Here is a 24,579-nt window from a genome sequence, read left to right as displayed (position 1 = left end):
TGGCAGGAGAATGGCGTGAACCCAAGAGGCGGAGCTTACAGTAAGCGGAGATCGCCCCACTGCACTCCAGCCTGGACAACAGAGGGAGACTCCATCTTAAAAAAAAGGAAGATGTGATGACAGAAGCAGGGTGAGCGATTGCTATGCTGCTGGCTTTGAAGGTGGAGGAAGGGGCCATGAACTAAGGAATGCAGGCCGCTTCTATAAGCTGAAAAGGCAAGGAACTGGATTCTACTCTAGGGCCTCCAGAAGGAGCATGGCCGCACTGACCATTTTAAACTACTGTTGTAAGTACCGAGTTTGTGGTAAATTTTTATAGGGACTATAGAACATGAATACACATTCCCTCAGAAATACTCTTTATGATGGTGAGATCACTGTCTCACTTAGCTTCCTATTCTACAAAGGAATACTCTTTATCAAGCTAAGCTCAGCCTTCTTAAAATGGTTGTTCATTGGTCCTAGCTCTTCCCTGAACATAAGGCACTCGGGAAGGCAGCTGGAAATGGTGGCAAACAGCACTGGGAAGGGAATCAGAATCTGGATTCTAGTCCCACCTTTGCCTTAGCCAGTCAGTTCTCTCTGGCTTTCAGTTTTCTCTCCTATAACATTAATGCCTTGTGCAAATGTTCTTTGATCCCTTCTATAGCTAAAGCCGTAATATTCTAAACTCAAGTCATGCAACAATTTAAAAATACTTGAAGACATCCCTGTCACCTTGCTCCAAATGTTTCCTGTTCCAACTACCCCAGTTTTCCATGTGACATGACTTCTGGACCCTTCCCTCTCCAAGCTGCTCTTCTCTATGAAAGCTCCAATTTACCCATTTCCCTCTGAAATGTGGTGCCCAAGTCTTCACATAGTGCCCCTGCCATTTCTTGTCTGCTAGAGTGCCTGGTTCTGCTGGCTCCTCTGACCACACTCTCTTGCTGGGTCTCATCTAACTATTCCTTAGGATCCCCTGAACTTGGCCTAGTCTATTTCTTTTCATGTTGTTTGATCTGACCTTACCTCTGGACACAGAGCACCTCTAGTGAACAATTCTACAAGAATCTTAGATTTTTTTTTATAGGAAGGACCAAGACTTGCCAGTGCTAGCCTCAATTAGTCAGCTTTGCTTGCTTAGTAACATTTAAATGATAATGCATTCTCATAGGCATTTGAAAGGCGGTGGTTTATCACATTTTAAGATGATAAATTCTTTGAGAATTTGATGCAAGTTATGGGTCCTCTACCAGAAAAAAGTGCACATACATCTAAAATTGTATGTGTCAGTTTGGGGCATTTCAGCCCCCCTGAAGTAGTCCACTGCCCCTCTGATGTGTGGTAAGTTAGTTCTACACTCACAAGTTTTTGGTGGGGGAAGTTTCTGCAAAAGACAGCCTAATGTTTTCTTCCAGATCTCCTTACACTTCATGGAGGTCCTAGAAACACGTCCTGGAACTGGATTGTGAAAATGCCCAGTGAGGATCAAGGTAGGAAAGTCTCCAGGCTAAAAAGCAGCTCAGTTCTCAGGTTAAACAAAAAACAGCATTCAGTGGCCTCCTTTTACAAGACCATTGCTTCTTATGGCCTTTCTCTACAGGATAAATCCTATTCTTTATATGCTTAGCTCCTTAGATTAAAGCCATCTGCCTGCCTAAGGCTTCTCTCAATTGCAAGATGCTACTGGACAGAGGCTGACAGTGCTGTGGCTCCTCCCCACCCATGCTGTCCAAAAACACTGCCCAGCTGTGAAAACACCCTGGTCTGACTAGTGCTTTTGTCTCACTGGCACTTATCCAGGCCATCCCGGGTGAGGTTTGAGGCACATGGGCTTTGGCCACTGTCCCTCCCTTGCAACCTCCCACCCTCTCTGAGAATGAAAGGTTTCAAGTCTTAAAAATAATAACACTCCTTTGGTCATACCGAGTAGATTTGCAGAGGGATAAACACGATCACGTCTTGCTGATCGGGAAGAATTCCTTAGAAAAAAAATACAACAAAAATCCAGGACATTCAGGCAACCAGACCTCAGGGATTAACAGAGAAGGAATCAGTTTCAAAGTTGAAGAAATGGAGTTTGCTCTGCGTTTCTTGTTTGTCAAGCTCAGCCACAGATGGGACTCAGTGACTCCACGACCTTTCTTTCCCTAGTTTAAACTGCTCTACAGGACAACAGGGAGATAGATTATCTGAGCATGGACTTCCACAGGAAACATAAAGGAAGTTCCTTTATGAAAAACAACAGATAATTTTCTATTCCAAATGGCAATTTCTTCATGTATTTAGTTAGTAAGAAATATTTAGGAAGAACAAAGTCAAACCCAGTTCTAGGCAAAAATGAATGGTACAATGAACTGTATTTTTTTTTTTCAACCTGGAAAGGACCATAAACTTAGGTCATTCTCATAGCTTTTTCACAGTGGGCTCTTCAAAAAACTTAGATAAATTTATTTTGAAAGGGGACTTTATATCACTATTGAAAACCTAGGGCCGGGCGCGGTGGCTCAAGCCTGTAATCCCAGCACTTTGGGAGGCCGAGACGGGTGGATCACGAGGTCAGGAGATCGAGACCATCCTGAGCTACACGGTGAAACCCCGTCTCTACTAAAAAAAAATACAAAAAACTAGTCGGGCGAGATGGCGGGCGCCTGTAGTCCCAGCTACTCGGGAGGCTGAGGCAGGAGAATGGCGTAAACCTGGGAGGCGGAGCTTGCAGTGAGCCGAGATCGCGCCACTGCACTCCAGCCTGGGCGACAGAGCTAGACTCTGCCTCCAAAAAAAAAAAAAAAAAGAAAAGAAAACCTAGGACTGCCTGCTACAAAGAGAAGGTAACTACAACATAAACACAGTGCGAACAAAATGAGATTAAATGTTGGATACTATTGCCTTTTTGGTTTTGGTTGATAAGCAAGGGATAGAGAGGTTTCATTACTAAACTGAGAATTCTCTCTTGACTAATCAGTACTGATTAAGTGATTAATGATATTAATGCTATTTAAGGATATGGCCATCTTCCAACTTACATCATCTTGCATACCACCTGTGGCATAAATGCTATGTTCTGAGTAATGCATTTTTGATTCAATAACTCTCCAACTGGTTACACACCAAAATACATATTTCTAAGTATTCCTCCTAAGATATGCCCTAAGATATAAATCATCATAATCTTCAGGGATCAGGTGCAGAACTATATATTAATATGAGTACCACCAGATTAGGAAGCTTCCAGAGGAGGAAACCACCAATAGCCAAAGCCCAGGACTTTGTCTCTAGTGCCTTCCTCACACCTACCATTCTACTCTTTGCCCCTTACAACCATCCCTCTCTCACCTACACACACACAAACACATACACACCGAGAGAGAGAGAGAGAGAGAGAGAGAGATGAATGACCAAGTCTAATCACTCAGCACCATCCAGCTGCCTTGACCTTCCACTGCAGAGCCTCAAGAATTTGCCACAGAAAGGGCTTTCACATTTTCTTTCACTGTCCAAATTTATATTGACTTACCTCTCATTAATTAGTTCCTGCTAAATCATCTCTAAATCATCTACCAATCAACACAAAGGTTATCATGTTGAGGGGATCGTTGGGTGCCACTTGAAGGAGGAGGGCGCAAAGTCCCTTATTACTAAGACTAATAGCTACTCTTGAGTATTTACTATGTGCCATGCTCTGTGCTAAAATGCTTTCTATGCATTTCCTTATTTTGTCTTCTTAATTACCCTTCGTGGTAGGTATTTTAAGCCCTATCTTCTATGTAGGTAGAGACGTTAATTTGCCTAAGATTACTCAGCCAGGGTATGGAGTTGAGATAGAAACCCAGGTCTGTGAACTTCTGCAATGCCTATACTTAACTTCTATGCTAAATAGGATGTTCACAACCTTGTTGTAATATGATAAACTAATCTGTGAATACATGATATAAAATAATTCATACATAACGTGAGAGCTCCATTGTTATAGAGGCAATATTTAAATCCAAGTATATGTTCAGAAATTGAGGCAGGCCAGTAGTATCTTTGCAATTGCACCATGCAGGTAATACACACTTTGCTTATGTTTGGACCCAGCCCTATCTACATCATGCAATTTATTATTAAAAACTGCACAGGATTGACTGTAAGTGGTAAAGCCAACCAGAGGACAGTATGGTAGATTTACTAAACAATCACTATAAGTTAAACATTCTGAATATGACTATGTTGTTAAATTGCTATGGTAACTTCAACACTTATAATTATTCTTGCTTACCTGTTTAAACCTTTGACTATATGAAATTAATGGTTACTTAGAATTAATTTGATCTCTGCTAAATTCATACAAAAAAGTCTTACCTCAACTGATTATTTTTGTAGAGGATAGGGGAAACACAGAATTCACTTAAATTAAGTGGTCTTGGATATTCTAATTCTAAAAATAATTAGAAATGAGGAAGATATTGGCATCTTCATTGCAGCAGAAACTGCAGGTCCACCCTTATTTAATTTACTCTTTGTATACACAAATATATTATCTCTGCATTGTTTTATTTCTGGGCATTTTAGCAATCACTCAAATTAATGTGGGTAGAGATGGTGGTCAGGTGAGTGTGGATGTGCGTATGGATGTCAATAAGAGCTTGTCTAAGCTTAATGGAAATAACTGAACTGCTAAGGATGAAGCTTGGAAAAGCATGGGGTCAAGGTTGTGTATACATTTCACGCACCGCTCAATCTTGGGGACTGCAAGCACGTTTACTTAATCCAAATATGTGTCAGACATGCTCGAGAGGTTTTTTTGTCCAATATTATATAACAAGATATTTTATTGACACCAAGTTTATAACTCTTTAATACAAAATTAGAAGTGGACCAATAACAAAATATCATCCAAACAAAGGAAAAGTGCCTGTCAAAACTGTATATTTATTATTAGGGTTAAGCCTATTCAGGTAGTTCAAATCAAATACAAGAGAACACATCAGGTCATCATGTTGTTTTCACTGTTAAAATGAGGTATTCTGGCTTTACAATGTTGTAAGTTGAAGTAAGCAGTTTAATCAAAATTACAAGAAAGAAGATGAAATATATACTTGAACAATCATTTCCTAGGGGTAAAAAGCCAAGTGAAATGTGTATGAACAAGATAACTAAGCCACAGAATACATTTCAGAATATCAAGAAGCATATATGCAAAATTTTAATTATAACCTTAAAATTGGTATACCTTATTATTATTATCATGTTACTTAGCAAACAACATGCACCATACTGTAAAACAAACAATACAGGACAAAATATCATATCTATTAGAGCATTTATCAGGGTCATGTATCATCTGAATTGACCAAGACTTATTTTCACTATGACAATTTCTGTATTTTTCTAATTGCTGATCAGTGAGGTTAAGTAGTACAGTTGGCATATACACACAAAGAATGCATACACAATCTGTATTTAATACTTATTATTATATTGGGGTATAAATTACTAACTATAATAGCAGCAAGGTACCACTATTTCTAGAATATGTTCTAAAACTTACCACATTGAGACTATAGATTCATGACTGAAGTGTTATTAGTGTTATAAACTAATAACAAATGTAAAATTGCAAATGTACAGAGCTACCAAAGGCCTATTTGACTTTTCAAAGTGCTGTGCTTCTTGTTGGGCTTAATGTCTGTGAGCAAGTCCCTGCTATCTGAATTAAGTATTGGTCCCAAGTTCTGGGCTCTAATCAGGTATAGGTCTAATGATTGGATGTAGGTTGAGGGGTAGAATAATGCATTTGAAAAGAGTAAGAAGCAATAACCACTGTGATAAGAGTGTATTGGACATCACATGTGCCTATCACTGTAAGCTTTGCCAGCATCCTGTGGTTAGCAATAATCAGCAATGATGGAGAATGGCCAGGATACAAAAGGAAAAAGTAGTATTCTATGAAGGAGACAGGAAGGAACGACACAAAATATGCCTCTAGACTATTGATGGGCTTGCCTCGGCAAAGTGTGAGCCTGAATTCCCCCCAAATATAAGGGTAAATATTTATCTAAACTATTTGGCTTAGATATGAGTTTGAAAAGTCCTAAAAAAGTTTTGTTGGAGAACATAATAGAACACTATATTCACTGTAGGGTAGAGAGAGTTTTCTTGAATTATTTGTATAGTGTCTAAGACTGTGATATTTTGAGAAAATCAATCGCATTTTGTAGTGCATTCTTCTGGGTTAGGGCCTGTTCAGGGTTCTAGCACTATTGGTGTCCCTGTTTCTAAAAGCAAACCGGGGAATACAGAAGCTACGGAGAGCATCCCTTGGGGGTAGGTAATAATGAGCTGTTTGGTATCATTTGAAATTGAGGGTAAATTTTCTAGCTAAATGACTTACCACTCAAACAGTTCACCAAGGCAATGGTTTTAAGTGACAAAGCTATGGTGCCAAATACCAGGCAGCAGCCTGAGGCAGAGGGCCAAGATATCCTGGAACATTAGTGGAACTCAGAAGGCAACCATGTTCTATGCTATGCAAAACAAACTTCCTGTCAGTTTGGATATTTGATGTTATCATTTCTATTCATTTCCTCTTGGTATGACAAGTCTACTTAGCATGTATTGGGAAAGCCCACCTCTCAAGAGCCCACATACATGTTGGCAGATTTCATTAAGCTCTACACATTTCATTATATGGATCATCAAAGGTGCCATTCCTAGGTAAGTTCTGTCATCCTATGTCACACTGTTGGGAAATAAGCCCCAGCAGCTTCTCCACCCAAGCCACAGAAGGAAGAATAGCACATCTGCACAGCCCCCAATCATTAGGGACCTTATGTTTTGGGGAACTAGTCAACCAAGATTTGCAAGTCAGTCAGCACTAAAGTAGCAGACAACATCTTGAAAGATGAAGGAACCAAGAAAGATTTAGCACAGGATCACATGCTCAGCTAATGGAGTGAGGTCTCATGGCTGTGCTCCAATCATTAGCCCACTCTGTTTCTTAGAATCTAGCAGTAAAAACTTGAAATTAGCTAATAAGAAACATCACACAAACTTCAACTGTGGCATGAACTAAATCTGCAGGATGGACTGGTTTCCTGTAGCTCTTTTACTTCCCAGGAAGAAGTAGTTTCATTTCCATCTGAATTTCTTCTGTTGCTCCATCTTTAGTTTTGTGCTAAGCCTCCTAGCTGGGAGGTAGTAATGTCTCATCGGGAAGCACTTTCTGAAAACCAGAAAGATCCTGAAAACCAGAGATAGAAAATCCTGACACGCCATAAAACTGCATTTAATTCCAGAGTACTCTACTACATTGTCTTATTGAGAAGAGACATAATTTCTTTGGTTGAATATGAGATCATGTAAAAAGAACTAGGATTCCTAAGATGGATCATTACCTGGGCTCAGATTTTGTGCTTTTCTTTGAGTTTATAATAAAATCCTGGGACTGTGGCTTAACTGCTCTCAGTGATTCAGGGTTTAGATTCAGTGCTAAGGAAAATGACTAAACGTAATTACTATTGAGTTTAATACAGCAAATATAAAAACTTTTTTTTGGCATGACCCTCTTGGAGGTCTGCCACTAATTTAAAATTTGATCTTCAATAACTTATTCCCTTCCATTAAGTCCACCTCGACCTCTCTCTCCAATCCTTCTGTAGCCATGAAATCATGGTGGTATCTCTAAAAGGTTCAAAGTTCAAGCCTGTAAACACTACTCTAACCGAACTAAAACCTTTGATGGTCCCCTTTGCCACAAAGCCATGGAAATGTGGCTGTGTGGGAAATGGTCCAGGGAGCTCATGAATAGCTTAGTTACATTTCAGAATAAATATGACCTCAAATTCTGTGAAACTCAAGTCCTTTTTGGCTCAATCAAGTAGCTTCTTAGCTGATCTTCAAGTTAGTGCTGAGCAAGTATGAGAGCCTTGTTTTGATCTGAAAGGTCTCTAGAACTTGTGAGAATAAGTGATGTGGTTGGGTCACTATTTTATTGTTTGCAGTTGCAGAATGAGTTATGAACCTAAAATCTATTTTCCCTCTGTCCCACACGCCTGAGTTCTCCTGTCTGGTCTTATGGTCAAGGAGCAGAAGGCACACATCCTTTACAATATGTTAAGGAACTTTTTCTCGAGTCAGAGATTCTGCCGACGCAAGGTGTTTATCAAGGGAAAACTGTAAATAATCCTCCTATCTCCCAGAACTCTTGTGCAGATTTTTCAAATTGCAAGCAAGGCTGGCAGCTCCAAGCAGCATGAAGGAGCGAGCACCTGCATGCACCATGCAGAGCAGGACTCCGTGCATGCAACCTTGGTACAGTTTTCTGGGCTTTTGTGTCATGCTTGATGACATTTATCATGCAAACACTGAGGTGCACTTAAATGTTACAACCGAAGTGAAGTGCAACCATATATTTAAGAACTAAAGGACAAAATCATGTAAACATTTCATGGAACAGTCAGCAGCCCTTGGATGTTACTGGCATCCTGCGTAGATACTTGTCAACACACCTGGCCTCATAGCACCAAACACCTGGACAAAGCCGAGGCTCAAATAAAACAGAGAACAATAATTCTCCTCTTGCCTCCTTATCTCTTTGCCAAGTAACAGAGGGTAAAAAGTGGGGAAATGATCTAGCCCCTAGCAATTGACCAAAAATTAAAAACAAAAGCAAAATGAAACAACAACAAAAATAAAACCCTGAGGGTAGACCAGGGATTTCAGAGCTCATCATGAGGGTTTAGCATCAGAATTGAAGGAAAGTTTAGAAAGCGAGGGAACACACTTTCTTACTCTTATGCAGAGAAGGCCCTACAGAATTTGACATTATTTCAGAAAATCCTTTGGGGAGGGGTTCAAATGCAAAAAAAGGAAAGTTCAACCAGATTTTCCCAGAGGCATTTCTATTATGACCTCCTCAAGGTGTGCAAGCTAAAAGCGAGGGTTTAAATTATTTTACAGAAAGTATAGGGTGGAAGACCAAGAGTTGGGGGTGTGCATGTGCTTTTAGTAGCTCACCTAAGACACCCCTCTCTGCAAGCAACATGCAAAATCCATCTATGGGCATCAAAAGACAGAAACAGGAAACTGCTGGAAGAAGAGTCTGACAATCTTTATAAATGCATACATCCATTCGGGACTCCATGTTTATATTTCCTTCTTAAGAATCCAGAAGCTGCCACTTCCTTAGGGATTCTCAGATGGTGCTGTGGAGCAGAAAAGTGCACACACTTCCATGCCTAGTTTTCTTTCTAGGTCCTTTCTTTTCACCACTCTTCCAGAGGGTCTACTTATGAACGAATAGTTCTTCACGACCCATTTTATCTTCATTCATGGGCATGGCTTGGTAGTGACTTCTCAGATCTAGGCCACATCCACACCTGTATACTGTCCCCAGGAGGACTGGGGGAGCCAGGACATGAACAGCAGAGTCAGGGGTCACTCACAGCCCTGAGATGCGTGGTCCTGTTCAGAAGAGAAAGACCATAGCAGCATCTATCCTGGGTAAGAAAAGTGCAGTAAGCTCCTGTGTGAGTGCTCTTGATGTAAGAAGCACGGCAGATATTTAATGTATTAATAAATAAATAAATAAATAAATAAGTCAATCAAAACACAAGAGGGCCCCTTTATAGATAAGCACCTCTTATCAATAAAAAAAAAATATCCTCTCTTGAGTTTCAAAGCCCTCATGCAGTAGTGATTGGTAGGCTCAAAACAACCTGCAGAAAGTAGAACCATCAAGAGAAGGACTGGAAATGTTCCAGCACTAGGTATTTATCATCACTTGGTGACACACGAGTCATCCTAAATATCCCCGAGGTAGTCTTGTTTTCAAGGAGTTACAGAATGGCTCCAAACCCACTTGGAGCTTCCTCCTTTAATGCCATTGCACTTTCCCATGCATCCTGCACCTGCTTCCATGGTGCCAAGGATAAGGTGCCTTCCACTTCGCGTTATGTCCCACAGCGCAGACCTGAGTCCTAGGCAGACAATAATAAAATGCAATTCCAAGATCAGGCTTGAAGACCCCACTCCAAAGAGGACTTTGCCAAAATGATGCAGGTGCTCTACCTGGCAGCCATTCTGAAAAAGCTGTAGAATTAAATAAAAGATATCAGGCATGCAACAAACATGCATGTCTATCTCTTGTTGGGCCCCATGCTGAAAAGATCTCCCACCATTGTTCTTTTCACTTTTAAGAAGGGGCCAAAAGAAATAGAAAGGAATCCAAGTTTTAAAACTGGGAAGCATATTTCTGATGCTAAGGGTAGTATGCACTGTTTATCTGAAGAATGAAGGTGACCAGTTACTAGCATATGCTATGCAAGAACAGCTTGTGTTTGAAACATCTTAGTGATAAATGAGTCCTACTCTCAGAGAAGTGGTGACATCCAACAATCCTAGAGAGAACTGGTGCTTGGCTCTTTTCCCCCTCAGAGCCCCAGGCTGATGTTAGATCCACCCCGATAGTGGTCCACACCTGCAATGAGCCAGTCTTTTTCACCAGGAATGTGTTTCTGGTTCCACTTTCTCACTGGCTCAAACACAACACCCCAGAAGACAATAGGGAGTGGGGCCAATTACGGGGACACTCAATGGGTCCTAGAGATCCTATTTCCAAATTCCATTCACCACCATAAGCCACTGGGGAGGTCCTGACCTTGGTCACATGACGCATGCTTTCTTCCCTTGGACTTAAGTTTTTAAAAAAGTCTCATTTGGGAAAAATGCAATTAATAGCCCTGTAATTTTATCTAAATGGCCCTGTGAGGAAGGGAGAAAAAGAAGCCATCTCCCTCTTACTTCACCATCACTGCCCAGGGGCCATCCTAACAGGACATCCTTCAGAACTCTACCCTGGATCAACAAATTCAACATTAAGGTTAAATTAAAAATTAAATCAGCATTTAGCTAGAGCTGTGTCCTCCTGTAGGAGGTCATTCAACTTGATGACAGTCGCAGCAAAGTCCACCAGGTCCACGAAGTCAGACGTGATGATGTTGACACCCATGGCTCCAGGTTTCTGAGTTTTCACCCAGTCCAGGATGGCAGGAAGATTCCTATACAGAGGAAAGTGTTGGAGGAAGAGAGTGGATACAGTACAGCTTAGAAGGACTTCTCCAGACATGGACATAAAACATTTCCCTTAATATAACAAAAGTATGTTAATAAGAGCACAAGCTTTCGGAGGTATTTCCATTTAAGTTTTATATCTCCTTCAGGGATGAAGTGCTCTCTATTCCATTAGAAAATGACACTTTCCAGGGTTTCCCTGCTGGAAGAGGAGATTATTTGCTTCAAGCATCAAAGAAATACCATGTCAACAGGAACTTGAAAAACTAAGATCAGGCCAAGTGCGGTGGCTCACGCCTGTAATCTCGGTACTTTGGGAGGCTGAGGCAGGTGGATCACTTGAATCCAGGAGTTTGAGATCAGCCTGGGAAACATGGTGAAACCTTGTCTCTGAGGAGGGGGAGTCGCCCAAGCCTGGGAGGTCGAGGCTGCGGTTAGCCAAGATCTGCACTCTAGTTTGGGTGACAGAGTGAGACTCTGTCTCCAAAAAAAAAAACACACACAAAAAACAGAAAAAGAAAAACTAAGACCAAGAGCCTTAGTTTTAATAGGTTCTTTAATTTTTTTCATCATGAAAATATTCAGACATATGGCAACACTGAAAGAATTTTGCAGCAAATATATCCACCACCTAGATCCCACCATTAACTATACTTGCTTACTACGTATCTATCCATCAATCTGTCATTATCCTTCCATCAGTCCATCTTGTAGTTTTGACATGTTCCAACTGCAAGCATCTATACACATTCCCTAAGTACTTCAGCATGCATATGATTAACTGGAGTTCAATATCTGTTTTTAATTTGTTCTTCTTTTAACATAAAGTTTACACTCAATAAAATTCACAAATCTTAATGGTACACTTGCCAAGTTTTGACAAATACATACACATAATTCAAACTCATATCAAGGTATAGAACATAACTGGTGCTCCAGAAAGTTCCTGCAAGCGCCTTCCTCATCAACGCCTGCCCCATCCTCCCTGAGGCAACAATTATACTGATTTTTTTTCCACTGTAGATTAGATTTGCCTGTTTTAAAACTTCATATAAGCCATGAAAAATACATTATTTCATGTGAGTTTTCACTTGGCATAATTGTTCTGAAATTCATCCATGTTGCTGCATGTATCAGTGGTTCGCTGTCTTTTAAAATCAACGTAGAGAATTCCATTGTATGTATATACTGCAGTTAGTTTATCCATTTTCCTACACTGGCTGGATGGACACTGGGCTATTGTCAGTTTTTTGGATATTATGAGTAAAATTGTTATCTATTCAATTCTTTTACTCATTTTTTCATTTTCTTTTAAAAATTGTTGAGTTGCAGAAGTTATTTATATAGCCTAGATACTGGTCTTCTGTCAGATGTATTTTGTGAATATTTTCTCCCAGTCTATAGCTTGTCTGTCAGTTTTCTCACTGACATATTTTGATGAGCCAAATTCCTTAATTTTATGGATTCTAATTTGTCCATTTTTTTCTTTTATGGCTTCTGTGATCTAAGAACCACTTCAGTTCACTCTCAATTTACAAACATAGCCTATGTTTTCTTCTAAAAGCTTTATGATTTTTAGCTTTTAGGTTTAGCTCTAAGAACCATCTCAAATTGATTTTTGTATATGGTATAAAGTAGGAGGTCAAGGCTTACATTTTTCATATGGATATACAGTTATTCGATCACTAAGTGTGGCTTCTTAATAGACCAATACTTAATCAGTTGTCTCACTGATGGTCTTTCAGTCTCATTTTATTAATCAAAGCCTTCCTAGGTAACAGCCAGTTGTTTAGTGACATAAATGAATAATGACAATTCAATGTGATCATTTCTGCATTAGTAGAAAGTGTAAACGACCACAGGCAGCATAGAGAAGAAAGCAATAAAGTGTACTCACAGTTTACATCATAGTAAAAACAGCTCAATACATACTCATCAGGCTGAGAATGCTTTAAGGAAGACAGAAAAAAACTAGGGCTCAAGTTTTGGTTAAGGAATTGGAGATTTTTTAGGAAGATCTGGTCTAGGTCAAAAATGAGAATAAGCAAAGTTAATCATCTTAATTGGCCACTTTCTCTTCTTCGGGTACCCCTCTCTTTGACTGTCATCCTCTCTTCCTTCTCTCTCTCGACGCTGCCTGCCCTTCTTTCATCAGCACATATCTTGACTTCCCAGTTTTCCAGACAGCCCTGTTCAGACCTCGGTAGCATTTTGTCCTTCTCCGCTTTTTCTCTTACCATAACAACTATAATCAGTCCTGGGTCTCCTCCCTCTCTCAGTGGACTCTACAATCAGCCACGGGCTAAAACACATATCATAAATCAACCTATCTATCTATCTTTTTTTTTTTTTTTGAGACAGAGTCTCCCTCGGTTGCCTAGGCTGGAGTGTGGTGGCATCTAGGCTCACTGCAAGCTCTGCCTCCCAGGTTCCTGCCATTCTCCTGCCTCAGCCTCCCAAGTAGCTGGGACCACAGGTGCCCGCCACCACACCCAGCTAATTTTTTATATTTTTAGTAGAGTCGGGGTATACTGTGTTAGCCAGGATGGTCTCGATCTCCTGACCTCGTGATCCACCCGCTTCGGCCTCCCAAAGTGCTGGGATTACAGGCGTGAGCCACTGCGCCTAGCCTATATTTTTATATTAATAGCTGATTATTACTTACTAGACCACCCTCCCAGGGGTACTTCCATTTTGAACGGGGACTCCTGAAGACTTAATCACCTCAGTATGACTTTAGCTTACTGAAGTTTGTGGTCCCTCTGCCTCTCCCTCTGTAAAATGGAGATAATAATGCTTCATACAGATTTTTGGGGAATTAAACCAAATAATACATGTAAAATGTTTAGAAGAGTTCATGTGATAAAAAAGTGGGGTGAAGGAATCATAACTGGAAGAGTGAGGTAGAAATATTTGGTGGCTGGGGGTAAGAAACTACACCTTAAAGAGGTCACATCCTGCTGCTTAGGTGACAACATGTTGTGGTTTGGAAATGAGAAGCTGCAAATACAGACTTCCTTAAAGACAGACCAAGGATACACAGTGACCCACACCAACGACACAGTAGTACTGAGCCTGATAGATTCAAGACTTCATTTTAAAAACCTGAGTCGGCCGGGCGCGGTGGCTCAAGCCTGTAATCCCAGCACTTTGGGAGGCCGAGACGGGCGGATCACGAGGTCAGGAGATCGAGACCATCCTGGCTAACCCGGTGAAACCCCGTCTCTACTAAAAAAAATACAAAAACACTAGCCGGGCGAGGTGGCAGCGCCTGTAGTCCCAGCTACTCGGGAGGCTGAGCCAGGAGAATGGCGGGAGCCCGGGAGGCGGAGCTTGCAGTGAGCCGAGATCCGGCCACTGCACTCCAGCCTGGGCGACAGAGCGAGACTCCATCTCAAAAAAATAAATAAATAAATAAATAAAAATAAAAAATAAAGTCATTTATAAAAAACAAAACAAAACAAAAAAACCTGAGTCAGTGTTGAAGTATGAGGTGCAGGCGCCCTCTGCTGGTCCTCACCGGGAAATGAGCCTTGAATGCTTGGGGCAACTCCAGCCACTGCAGCCAGAGCCTCCTCACATTGGAGGATCCCTGGAGCCCGAGCAATGTGGTGAAAGGTATGTACCTGTGGTTTCCGGTGACAAAGAGCTCTGTGTCAGCTTCGGGTAGCATGTGTCAACCTTCTCCAAGGCAAGGATCAAATAATCAGGATTAAGTACAAAGAAGGGGAAATGCAGAACCCACTGTGAAAAGGAGCTACTTTTTCTCAACTCTTGGTATTTACCAGGACAAGGGATCTGTGCAAAAGGTTGAACCTGACAGTGCTGACAGGCCTGTGAGGCAACAGTTCCCATGGATGGCAGAGCAGGAGGTTAAAAACTTCCCTTTGACCTTGGGGCCCAGCTGGGAACCAAGGTGGTCCATGGTGTTCCTGGATGTCTTTACAAATAGGGATGGCATGTCTGTTTTGTGCCAGCCACTGTGGCTGGCATTTTCATGTTAAGGCTACAATCTGATGAGGTATTATTAATCCTGTTTAACTGGTGAGAAAACCACAGCTCAGAGACCTCAGAAAACTTGTCCAATGCCACCCTGTTGCTCAGGGACTGCATTGGTTTGCTAGGGCTACCATAACAAAATAACACATACTGGTTGGCTTAAACGACAGAAATGTATTTTCTCTTGTTTTAGAAGTTGGATATCCAAGATCAAAGTGTCTTCAGATTTTGTTTCTCCTGATGCCTCTGCCCTTGGCTTGCAGACGGCCACCTTCTTAATTGCATTCTCACATGGCCTTTCCTCTGTGAACACACATCTGTGGTGTCTCTTTGTGTGTCTAAATTTCCTTTTCTTTTAAGGATACCAGCTAGAATGGATTAGGTCCCATCCTAACATCCTCGCTTTGACTTAATTATGTCTTTAAAGGCCACATCTGCAAAGGTAGCCACATTCTGAGGTAACTGGGAGTTGGGACTTCAATATGTGAACTTGGGGATGGCGGGGATGGGACGGGGCACAAAACAACGCACCCTGGAACAGGGAGCATGTCAGGCTGCACTCTCAGGCCTTTTGATTTCAGTCCATGTTCCCTTCTAGAGTTTATGGATGCTCTGTCCTCAGGCTGAGGCAAAGCATTTTCATTTGATTTCAGTGGGAGTGCCATGAACCTGAATTTCAGGTTTCTATAAGTCTGGAAGAAACCACCATGGAAATTAAGTCAGATGGCTGTATTTCTTTGGCTTCCTTCTATGGTGTTGAACCAAAATGAACAAGATCTTAGCTCCAAAGTTTATCGAAGAGTTAGGGGGTTAAATCCCTGCCGAGAAACCACCTCTACATTTGTAAGAAAACATACCCTGTCTTTTTCTTCTTGGTTTCAGCTGACCACCAGTGCCAGAGACCAGTTGTTAGGACAGACCCTCTGGGTATTGGTACACAGAGGAAGGTCCTATGTTTGTTCAACAGCCCAGAGGAAATGACAGCCACACTCTGCACCGGCCTTTTGGAACAAACTCAACCAGAGCTGTTTTTTCCTCCTTCAGTTGATACGCAGGGCTAGGAACGCATGATGCATACTTGTAATATTCTTACGGCCGGCAGGGGGCGAGATGCCAAAGAAAGTATCTTTCCAAGCCCGGGGACATAGGCTTGCTGCTACCAGGAGTGCAAGGGCTCTGGCACAGTAGGATCCCTTGGCTTTGGGCGCATGCCAGCATCATTATCTCTCATCATAAAGGAAAGAGCCATGTGTCACTTGCAGCCAGATTAGAGTTTTAGGAATGTACCAGTATGAAAAGCTTTGTGACATTGTGGGTTACCAGTTGTAACCTGTGAGATATTACCAGATTCAGATTCAGGTACTAATAAGACAACTTCAGACCTGTGGAGTAGAAGAGAATAAGCAGGAAAATATGCAGTATCCAAGTCAGTGTCCAACGCTGAAAAGGGCAGTGGTCTAACAGTCAGAAGGCCAGAGTCTGAGAGGTATTCTTGACTTTTACTAGCTGTATGGATTGGGGTCACTTAAGCTCCCTGAATCCCATCTAAAGAGGGGATGATAATATGCTGTAGACAATGTGCCATCCTAGAGGCTGACTTAAGAATCAAATGAAATCATCTGCAAAAAGGCATTTGATAATCAGAATATGGTGTACAGATATAACTTATCTTTAGTTTTTTAAATACTCCCTCTCCCTTATTAGTATTGTTCTCTGCACAGACTCTTTACAGTGGTATTTCACATTGCTTTATAGAAATTTTCATACCAGTTTCTGCTGCTAGACTGTGAGTTTCTTGACAGCAGACAGTATATTATTCACCTTGAATCTTTGTACCTAGCTCTTCCTAGGTACTCAATGTTTGTTGAATGAATATATAAATAATGTTGATCTACAAATATATCAGAAGCATGAGGAAAACAGTGTGGATACACGAACATATATTATTAAAACAATAAAGCTTCTAATTTGGGATCTTTCAAAGAGATAAAGTACTGGTTTATAAAATTCACTTTTTTAAGTTCAGCATAATGAATTCAGTCAAGACTTAGTAGAGCCACACAGAAAAGACTTTCTGGTTTTGCCCATAATTGACATAATCAGGAGCTCTCACAAAGAAAGAAAAATCCAGTCCTGCTATCTAAACTCCTGCTGGGTGAACTGCTGTTACCTGAACTCATGTTACCTAAACTCTGGACCAAATAAATAGAAACATGTTTTTGGGTGAATCTTCCATTATCTGAACTCTGCTCATCAACCTGAAACTCAGGGACCAAACTGATTCTTGTAAATATCTTTTGCTACCCAAACCTATTAGCTTCCTCAGCTTGGATTGCAAGGGATTCCCTGTTATCCAAATGTATTTATAACATTCCTTTTATACATATACATATATACATATACATCTACAGGTACATAGACACACAGATACACATACTCACATATATGTGCACACACACACAAACATGCATACAAATAAACCATCCTTTTTCTTGAGAACATGTATCATTCATTGATGTCCAGGATAAGGAACACCATCTGATACAAAATTCCTGAAGCTTCTCCTACCTAATTGTACAGCCAGGCTCAATTCTGCCCTGAGGAAGTATTTGAAGCTACAGCATGGGCATGGTGGGGGGCATCCTAAGCTGCTTCTTCAGTGACTCATGGTCACCAAGGAAAGGAGAACAAATTCTTGAAGGGCCAGCTCTGAATCCTTAGCACCTAGGACAGCGGCCTATATTTACTGGTTCTTAAATGAGTGCCTGGGCCAGCTGCCAGGCATAGGCAGGACCACATGTGGCCAGGTGCCAGGAACGAACAGACATGGTGTTGGCTCACTGTGCTTTGCCTTATAGCAAAATTTAGAGAGTACACGATTTATGGTATGATGTGTACTTATGAACAAAGTGTTTAGAGATCCTTTGTTAATACAATCCATCTCAACTGCATGGTTTTCTCAAATATAAAGATTTTGCTTGTTTTGTTGTTTTTCTAAATCCTCAGACTACATGACTTTGTTGCTATTTACTCAGGATCAAGATAAATGCTTTTTAAAAAGCTTTCCTTGTAGGGTGGAAGCAAATTCTTACCTGTGAACCAGCGTGTTCTTGAGGCCCCCAACCAAGCCCCGGGCGATGGTCTTCACTCTGGGGGTGAGGATCGCTTGGGAGACGTGGAAGGAACCCCGTGGGGCCCGCTCACTCAGAGTGGTCTCCAAGAAGAGGATTAGTTTGCGCACACTTGTGGTGTTTGCCCAGGGCGCTGGAATCTTCTTTCCTGGCCACAGGAAGGGGTACTGCTTGTAGAAGGGACAGTGGTAGAAAATAAGAACCTGAAATATTCAAAACACAAAAAGGAGAGCAATCCATAAAAATGCTGAACGTTAACTCCTTCATTTTACATGGATTGCTAGGAAAAAGGCAAGAAAATATAATCATATGTGGAAAGTCAAGAACTGTTTATATTAATATATATTTTTAGGAAATCAGAAAAGATTTACAGAGCACTTGCCATATGTCTGACTCAAAAATTCTTAACTTTTTTTAGCATAAATGCCTTTGGAAGTATACTAAAGTCATGGGCCCCCTTCTCAGAATTACATTTTAAATGAATGCATAAAATATATAGGATTACAAAGAAAATCTATGACGTGGAAATATAGCAATCACTATGTTAAATAAGTTCGTAATAAATTAATGTATGTGCTGCATGATAAATGCATTCAATAGAAATATTTTGTTGTCAGTCTAATAAGTCTGGTAACTGTGAGTTATTGATGAGCATAAGTGGTATCTCGGATACTTGCAATAACCGAAATGTGAGATGGGTACGTCTAGGGAGATAAATACCAGGCAGGGCTAAGATTGCTGTGGGTCACTGCCTGCCCTCATAATCAATGGGTATACTAACTTCCAGTTCAATTTTAGTAAAAATGAAAATGTAATTCGTTTCCCATCCAAATTTAAAGACTTCTTAAATTCTACCCCCATATCCCCCGGGGAAGCTTTGGACTTCAGGCTAAGAACTCTCAGGCTGAGAACTCTCAGGCTGAGCAGCAAGTGCTGTCTAGAAGTTACGTCTCCTGTAACTACAAAATTGACAGCTTTTGGAGTTGAAAGAAAAACATTGAACTAATTTGTGGGTAAACAGACTTTCGATCGTGTGTGCTGGCTCTGCCTGGAACTGCCCTTCCCAGGAGAGTGGGGAATGTGCCACTTGAGTCAGGGGAGACTTTGCAGAGGCAACTGGTCTCCACAGAGACCGCTCAGGATGGTGGTGATGTTGAAAATAATTAGCAAGCTACATCCACAGCATTAATTAGTTTCTGGGAGGCAGCTGTGGGATAGGAAACTGCTATTTTGATCGTCCCAATTCAGAGCTCTGCTGTGAAGGTTTCTAAAGGAATATATTTTTCCCTGTCCCAGGCACTAGTGATCTTTTCCTGGAGGAATGCCCTGCACATGCTCATGAGGCCTGGACTGCCATCGCCGGATAGCTGGCCACAGAGGGTAATCCTCCAGGCACCCAAGAACAAGAGGTCTGAATGTCAGCCTCATTTCCAGTGTGCATTTAGCTCGTGACTAAAGTGCCTGACTAACTGCTCCCCGAGGCCCAGAGCTGGGGTGCACCAGGCTGGTTGCACTGAACCGGGTAATGGCTGCTCTTGTTGTTTTTAATGGTTTTGAGTAATGTCTGACTGCTAATGACGTCTGTGGTAAACGCAGTGTGTTAATGAGGTTAATCACAGGCTCATGATAAGCAGATTGCCTGGGGAAAGGGGAGGATTTCCTTATAGCAGTGTAATTGGCCAGGTGGTAAGGCTGGGGGCTGTGAGGAAAGCCGTTCTGTGCAGTGGACCGTGGGAGAGGTGGGAGGTGCTGCGGTCCTGTGACAGGACCTGCTAGACATGCCCTGTGCCTGCTGCCTGCCCCTGGGCCGCATGTCAGGGAATGAGAGGACTGTGCCATTCTTTACTCTGCTTTGGAAAAAGTGCATAAAGCACAAATTATCCAAAAGGGTCTTTATGCCTTTCTCCAAGAGCCTTCTTGAGCAATCTGACTCTAAGGGTTACAGGGAGAATTTCTGTTTACAGGGGGAGGCTGGCCTTGCAAACCAACTTTCAGTCTACAGGTGACTCTCACTCAGGGCCTGTGTTTCACATCTGCCCCCCGCCCCCAACTCTGTCTGCTGTGTTTTTCTCTGAAATACTCTCCCCTCTAGCTCAGTGGTTCATGTTCAGTTTTTCTCTTGAGACTCAGATTAAAAATCTCATTTCCTTGAAGGATCTCCTCTTATTTTGGTCATTCTTTTACTTGGAGCCTCTGGGATACGGACTTAATGCTACGTTCTACTTTTCAACTGATTTATTACAAAATCCCCTTCTTCATATAGTACAGAACATTTGAGGCACTTTTATCGTGCAATTGTCTATCAGTTGTTTCGTATTCTCTAGTGTTATGTACTGTTACCATTTCATTAAGATCCTAAATACTTCCAAGATGTAGATTAAATCTTCCAACTCATTGTACCCTCAAAACCCATAGCCACTAATGTACAAATAAATATATACCTATGATGTAATTGCATGTTAAGTAAATGAAATTTGACTGAAGGGTAGCATACTTCTTTCTACTAAATTGTAGTAATAAAATATGCAGGGGGTTACATGTGAGGCAGCTCATTACATGAAGAATATTTAAAGTTTAACTCTGCCCTGGCAGTAGCAGGGATGACTGGTGCCTCTGTTTGGAATCTCTTTGTTTAGCTTTTTTTTTTTTTTTTTTGAGATGGAGTTTCACTCTGGTCGGCCAGGCTGGAGTGCAATGGCATGATCTCAGCTCCCTGAAACATCTGCCTCCTGGGTTCAAGCCATTATCTTGACTCAGCCTCCTGAGTAGCTGGGATTACAGGCGCATGCCACCATGCCCAGCTAATTTTTGTATTGTTAGTAGAGATGGGGTTTCACCATGTTGGCCAGGCTGCTTTTGAACTCCTGACCTCAGATGATCCACCTCGGGCTCCAAAATGTTGGGATTACAGGCGTGAGCCACCACGCCCGGCCTGTTTCGCTTTTAAGAAGAGATGTGGCAGGAATAACAAGGGAAAGAAGGGAGCACAGGGGATCTTAGGATTTAAACCGATGATGCGCTCCTTTTTTTTCCAAGATATCATCACAGTCTCTTTCCTTCATAACTTTAGAAGTATTTGTAGTTGGATAATATGGTTAAAAAACTGCTTAAAAAACTATGATAGATCATCACTCTACTGTTAGAAATTCACTGCCTGCACTATTCTTTATTCCTGAAGATACCCCTTACTCCTGCAGATTTGTAAGCAGTTTAGTATGCAATATGTCAACCCATCTCAATCCTGGCTGTGTATAAAATTATATCTGTACTCAAATTTAACCTTACAGAATCCCCAAATTCCAAAGCTCTCCATCCCTTTCTCCCATTCTGCTAATTCTCTGAGATCTTCTGATAATAGCAGCTCATTAATAAAAGACATGTATTTCATTAGCCTAATATACAACACCAGTTCTGAAAAACACTACTGTGCCTAAATACCCCTCAGGGAGCATGAGAGGCTGTAGGAACTCTGGAAAGCCAGAAAGAATGTGACTGAATCCTGGTTCTCACTAACCAGGATTTTAAAATTTGCCCATTTTTCTCTTGAGTGAGTTGCTTAGTGTCTCCATACCTCAGTTTTCTCATCTGTAAAATGGAGACAATAACAAGTACCCATCTCATGGTGTCACTGAGAAGATCAAATGAGGTAATCCATGTACCCAGCTCCTTGTAAAGGTCCAATAAACATTAGTTGTTGTTACTATTATCTCATATTGTAAGAGAGAAATGCCACTGGGAAAAACGTCTCTCCAAGCTAGAGATGAACAGATATAAACTTACTCTTATGGGATAGAGGTGTGATAAATATTTAGCAGAATATCACTTAAAAAAGTCTTAGTGAAGAAACTGGTTTAGATAGATTTTAGCAGATACTAAGAGTTAACTCATGAAGCCTCTATGGCGTCAAAGACATTTAGAGCTTCTCAGGGTGTGCAAAAACAACTTGGTATTTCCAGTTATTCAGGCCAAGCCTGGGAATCATCCTGGAATCCTCATGTTCTTTCATACCTCAGATTGCATCCATTAGGAAACCCTGTCGCCTCTATCTTCTGACAGATGCAAAATCTAACCACTTGCCACTAACAGTCTCACTGGGTTCCTTACTTCTGCCGGATCCCCCTGCCTTGGCCTCTTCCTAGCACTGCAACCTGAGAGATCTGATTAAGACCTAAATCAGGCCACAACATCCTGTGCCAGAACTCTCCTCGCTTAGAGTGAGTGAAGGCAAGGGTTTTTACAGGGCCTTCTAGGCTCACATGACCACCAGTCACCTCTCTGACCTCCTCTCTGACCTCTGTCATCACCTGCTCTCCAGCCATACCGCATGCTCCTTTTCCTCAAAGATGGCAGGGACACTCCTGCTTTTGGGCCTCTGCACTGGCTGCTTCTTCTGCCCCCAAATATGCATGTGATTAACCCCTTCAAATGTCATTTTTTTCAATGAAGGTGCTCCTGATCAACCTTTTAAACATTTCAACCAATCCTCCAACCCACAGAATCCTGGTTCCCTCTTACCATGCTTGACCTTTTCGTTTTCCATAGCTCTTATCACTTTCTAACACTTTACGTGTGTGTGTGTGTGTGTGTGTATACACATACATGTATGGAGAGAGAGAATAAATATACATATATGTATATATGTGTGTCTGAGAATATACATATATGTATATACATGATACACATATACACACACATATGTATGTTTATTATTTCTATTATCTATGATCTGTCTCCCTCCACCAGAATGATAGCTCCATTAGGGCAAGGTATCTTTGTCTGTTTTAGTTACTAATTTATCCCTAGTCCTTAGAGGTTACTTGGCACATACCTGGTGTTTAATAAATATTTTCAAGTGAATAACCTTTAAACTATTTTTAATCAAAAGCTCCTCCTTGAGTTAAAAAATATCTGCCTCTTAAAGATGTTTTGGTTAATGCATCTGCTGAGCAAGTGAGTAAGTTTGAATGAGAGATACGTCTTTTTTTTTTTAAGAGAGTGTAAATTAAACACTTTTCTGAAGCTCTTTTCTCCTGTCATCCTTTGGGATCAGAATGGAATACATCTGAGGCCCACATTCCTCTTCCTGAGCATGTCCCTCATAGTCCTAGGCTGGGAGGCTCTTCTCAACTTATGCAAACTACGGAATGCTCTCCTGGGCTGGAGCCTCTTCAACAGGCTCTTCTTTCCTTAACTCTCTCTCCCTCTAAGACCCAAATACTTTTATAATATTAACACTCCTGAGATGAATCACTATGTTTCAGTCAGCTAATACTTTTCCTAATCAGTCAATACCTTGGCCGGGATTATGTGACACTGAGTTGAAGGCAAGATGGAACAGACTATCCCTGAGGGAAACTAGAAGAGTAAAAAGGGACCTCAGGAAATAGAGAACGGGAATGACCTACTGGCCCAGTTTTACAACTTTGCCTTGGTTGGTTTTCGCCAGGCCACTAAAAGTAATTAGATGGCAAACAGTTTTCTGGATAAGCCTTAGGTATTTGGCAGGGGTTAGCCCTAGCCCTTGAACCTATCCTAGAGCCCAGGAAATAGTTTGCGTATGTTTAATGTTCCAAACAATCCACTCTCCAGCCTAAGATTTTACAGATGGCAATTCAGGAAAAGCAGGAAGAGTTAAGTTCTTGTCCTTGGAAGCTTATCTCTCCTTCCCTCCTACCTGGTGGTTCTTCTCCCACAGAGTTTGCAGCGTCAAACTTTCCACACTGCAGGCTGGGCATAGCTTGTTTCCAAAGGCCTCCTGGATCCGGAGAACCAGGCATTTGTGATGGGTCTCATCCATGGCATAGAAGTGGTTGAAATCCAGGAAGATAATCTCTTGGGGGTGCTGTGTAAGAAACGAGTCAATTTCCATCAGCCCATCCCAGACCTTGATGCCAAAAAGCCCATGGATGAAGTAGATCTCCTGGTCAGCATCCCCTGGTTTGGAAGACACACGCAGGTCAAAGTAGCGGATCCCAGCTTCTAGCTGTTCCCGAAATGTCAGGTTCTGAGTCACAGACCACTTCTTCATTAGCTTCTTCACCAAGGAGATCCTGGCAAGGCGTTTGATAGCTTGGGTTTGGTCAGGTCCCACTGGGGACTTTTCATCCACCCAGTAGCTGAATGAATCATGTGAGCCTGTACAAAGAATAAAGGTGAGGAAAGCAGATGAGATGGGAGCTGGGAAAAATAAGCCAATTGATGAGAAAACAAACAAACAAAAAATTAAGAACCAAATACACACACTAAAACTGCAAATGAATAGTAGCAAAATTTGCAAAGTTTGCTAGGGAAAAAAAAACACAAAGCTATTGGGCGGGGGCGGAGCAAGATGGCCGAATAGGAACAGCTCCAGTCTCCAACTCCCAGCGCGAGCGACACAGAAGACCGGTGATTTCTGCATTTTCAACTGAGG

General features: G+C 41.5%; 1 protein-coding gene across 2 annotated transcripts in view; it reads right to left on the bottom strand.

Annotated features, from left to right (window-relative positions):
* Positions 1-24,579, bottom strand: part of PLCXD2 (phosphatidylinositol-specific phospholipase C, X domain containing 2) — a 170,307-nt gene that overhangs the window by 106,979 nt on the left and 38,749 nt on the right. Inside the window, exons 2-4 of one of the 2 annotated variants that reach the window (XM_011932764.1) lie at positions 23,842-24,302; positions 18,129-18,370; positions 10,798-11,024 (exon numbers count right to left, since the gene is read on the bottom strand). In XM_011932764.1, the coding sequence (XP_011788154.1) occupies positions 10,865-11,024; positions 18,129-18,370; positions 23,842-24,302 (863 nt within the window). In that variant the 3' untranslated portion in view covers positions 10,798-10,864. Of the gene's footprint in view, positions 1-10,797; positions 11,025-18,128; positions 18,371-23,841; positions 24,303-24,579 lie in introns of those variants that run through there. The other variant, XM_011932765.1, reaches the window with a different exon arrangement.

This window comes from Colobus angolensis, unplaced genomic scaffold (assembly GCF_000951035.1).
Source record: "Colobus angolensis palliatus isolate OR3802 unplaced genomic scaffold, Cang.pa_1.0 Scaffold98, whole genome shotgun sequence".
Classification (NCBI taxonomy): Eukaryota; Metazoa; Chordata; class Mammalia; order Primates; family Cercopithecidae; genus Colobus; species Colobus angolensis.
This window is presented reverse-complemented; position numbering and strand designations above follow the sequence as displayed.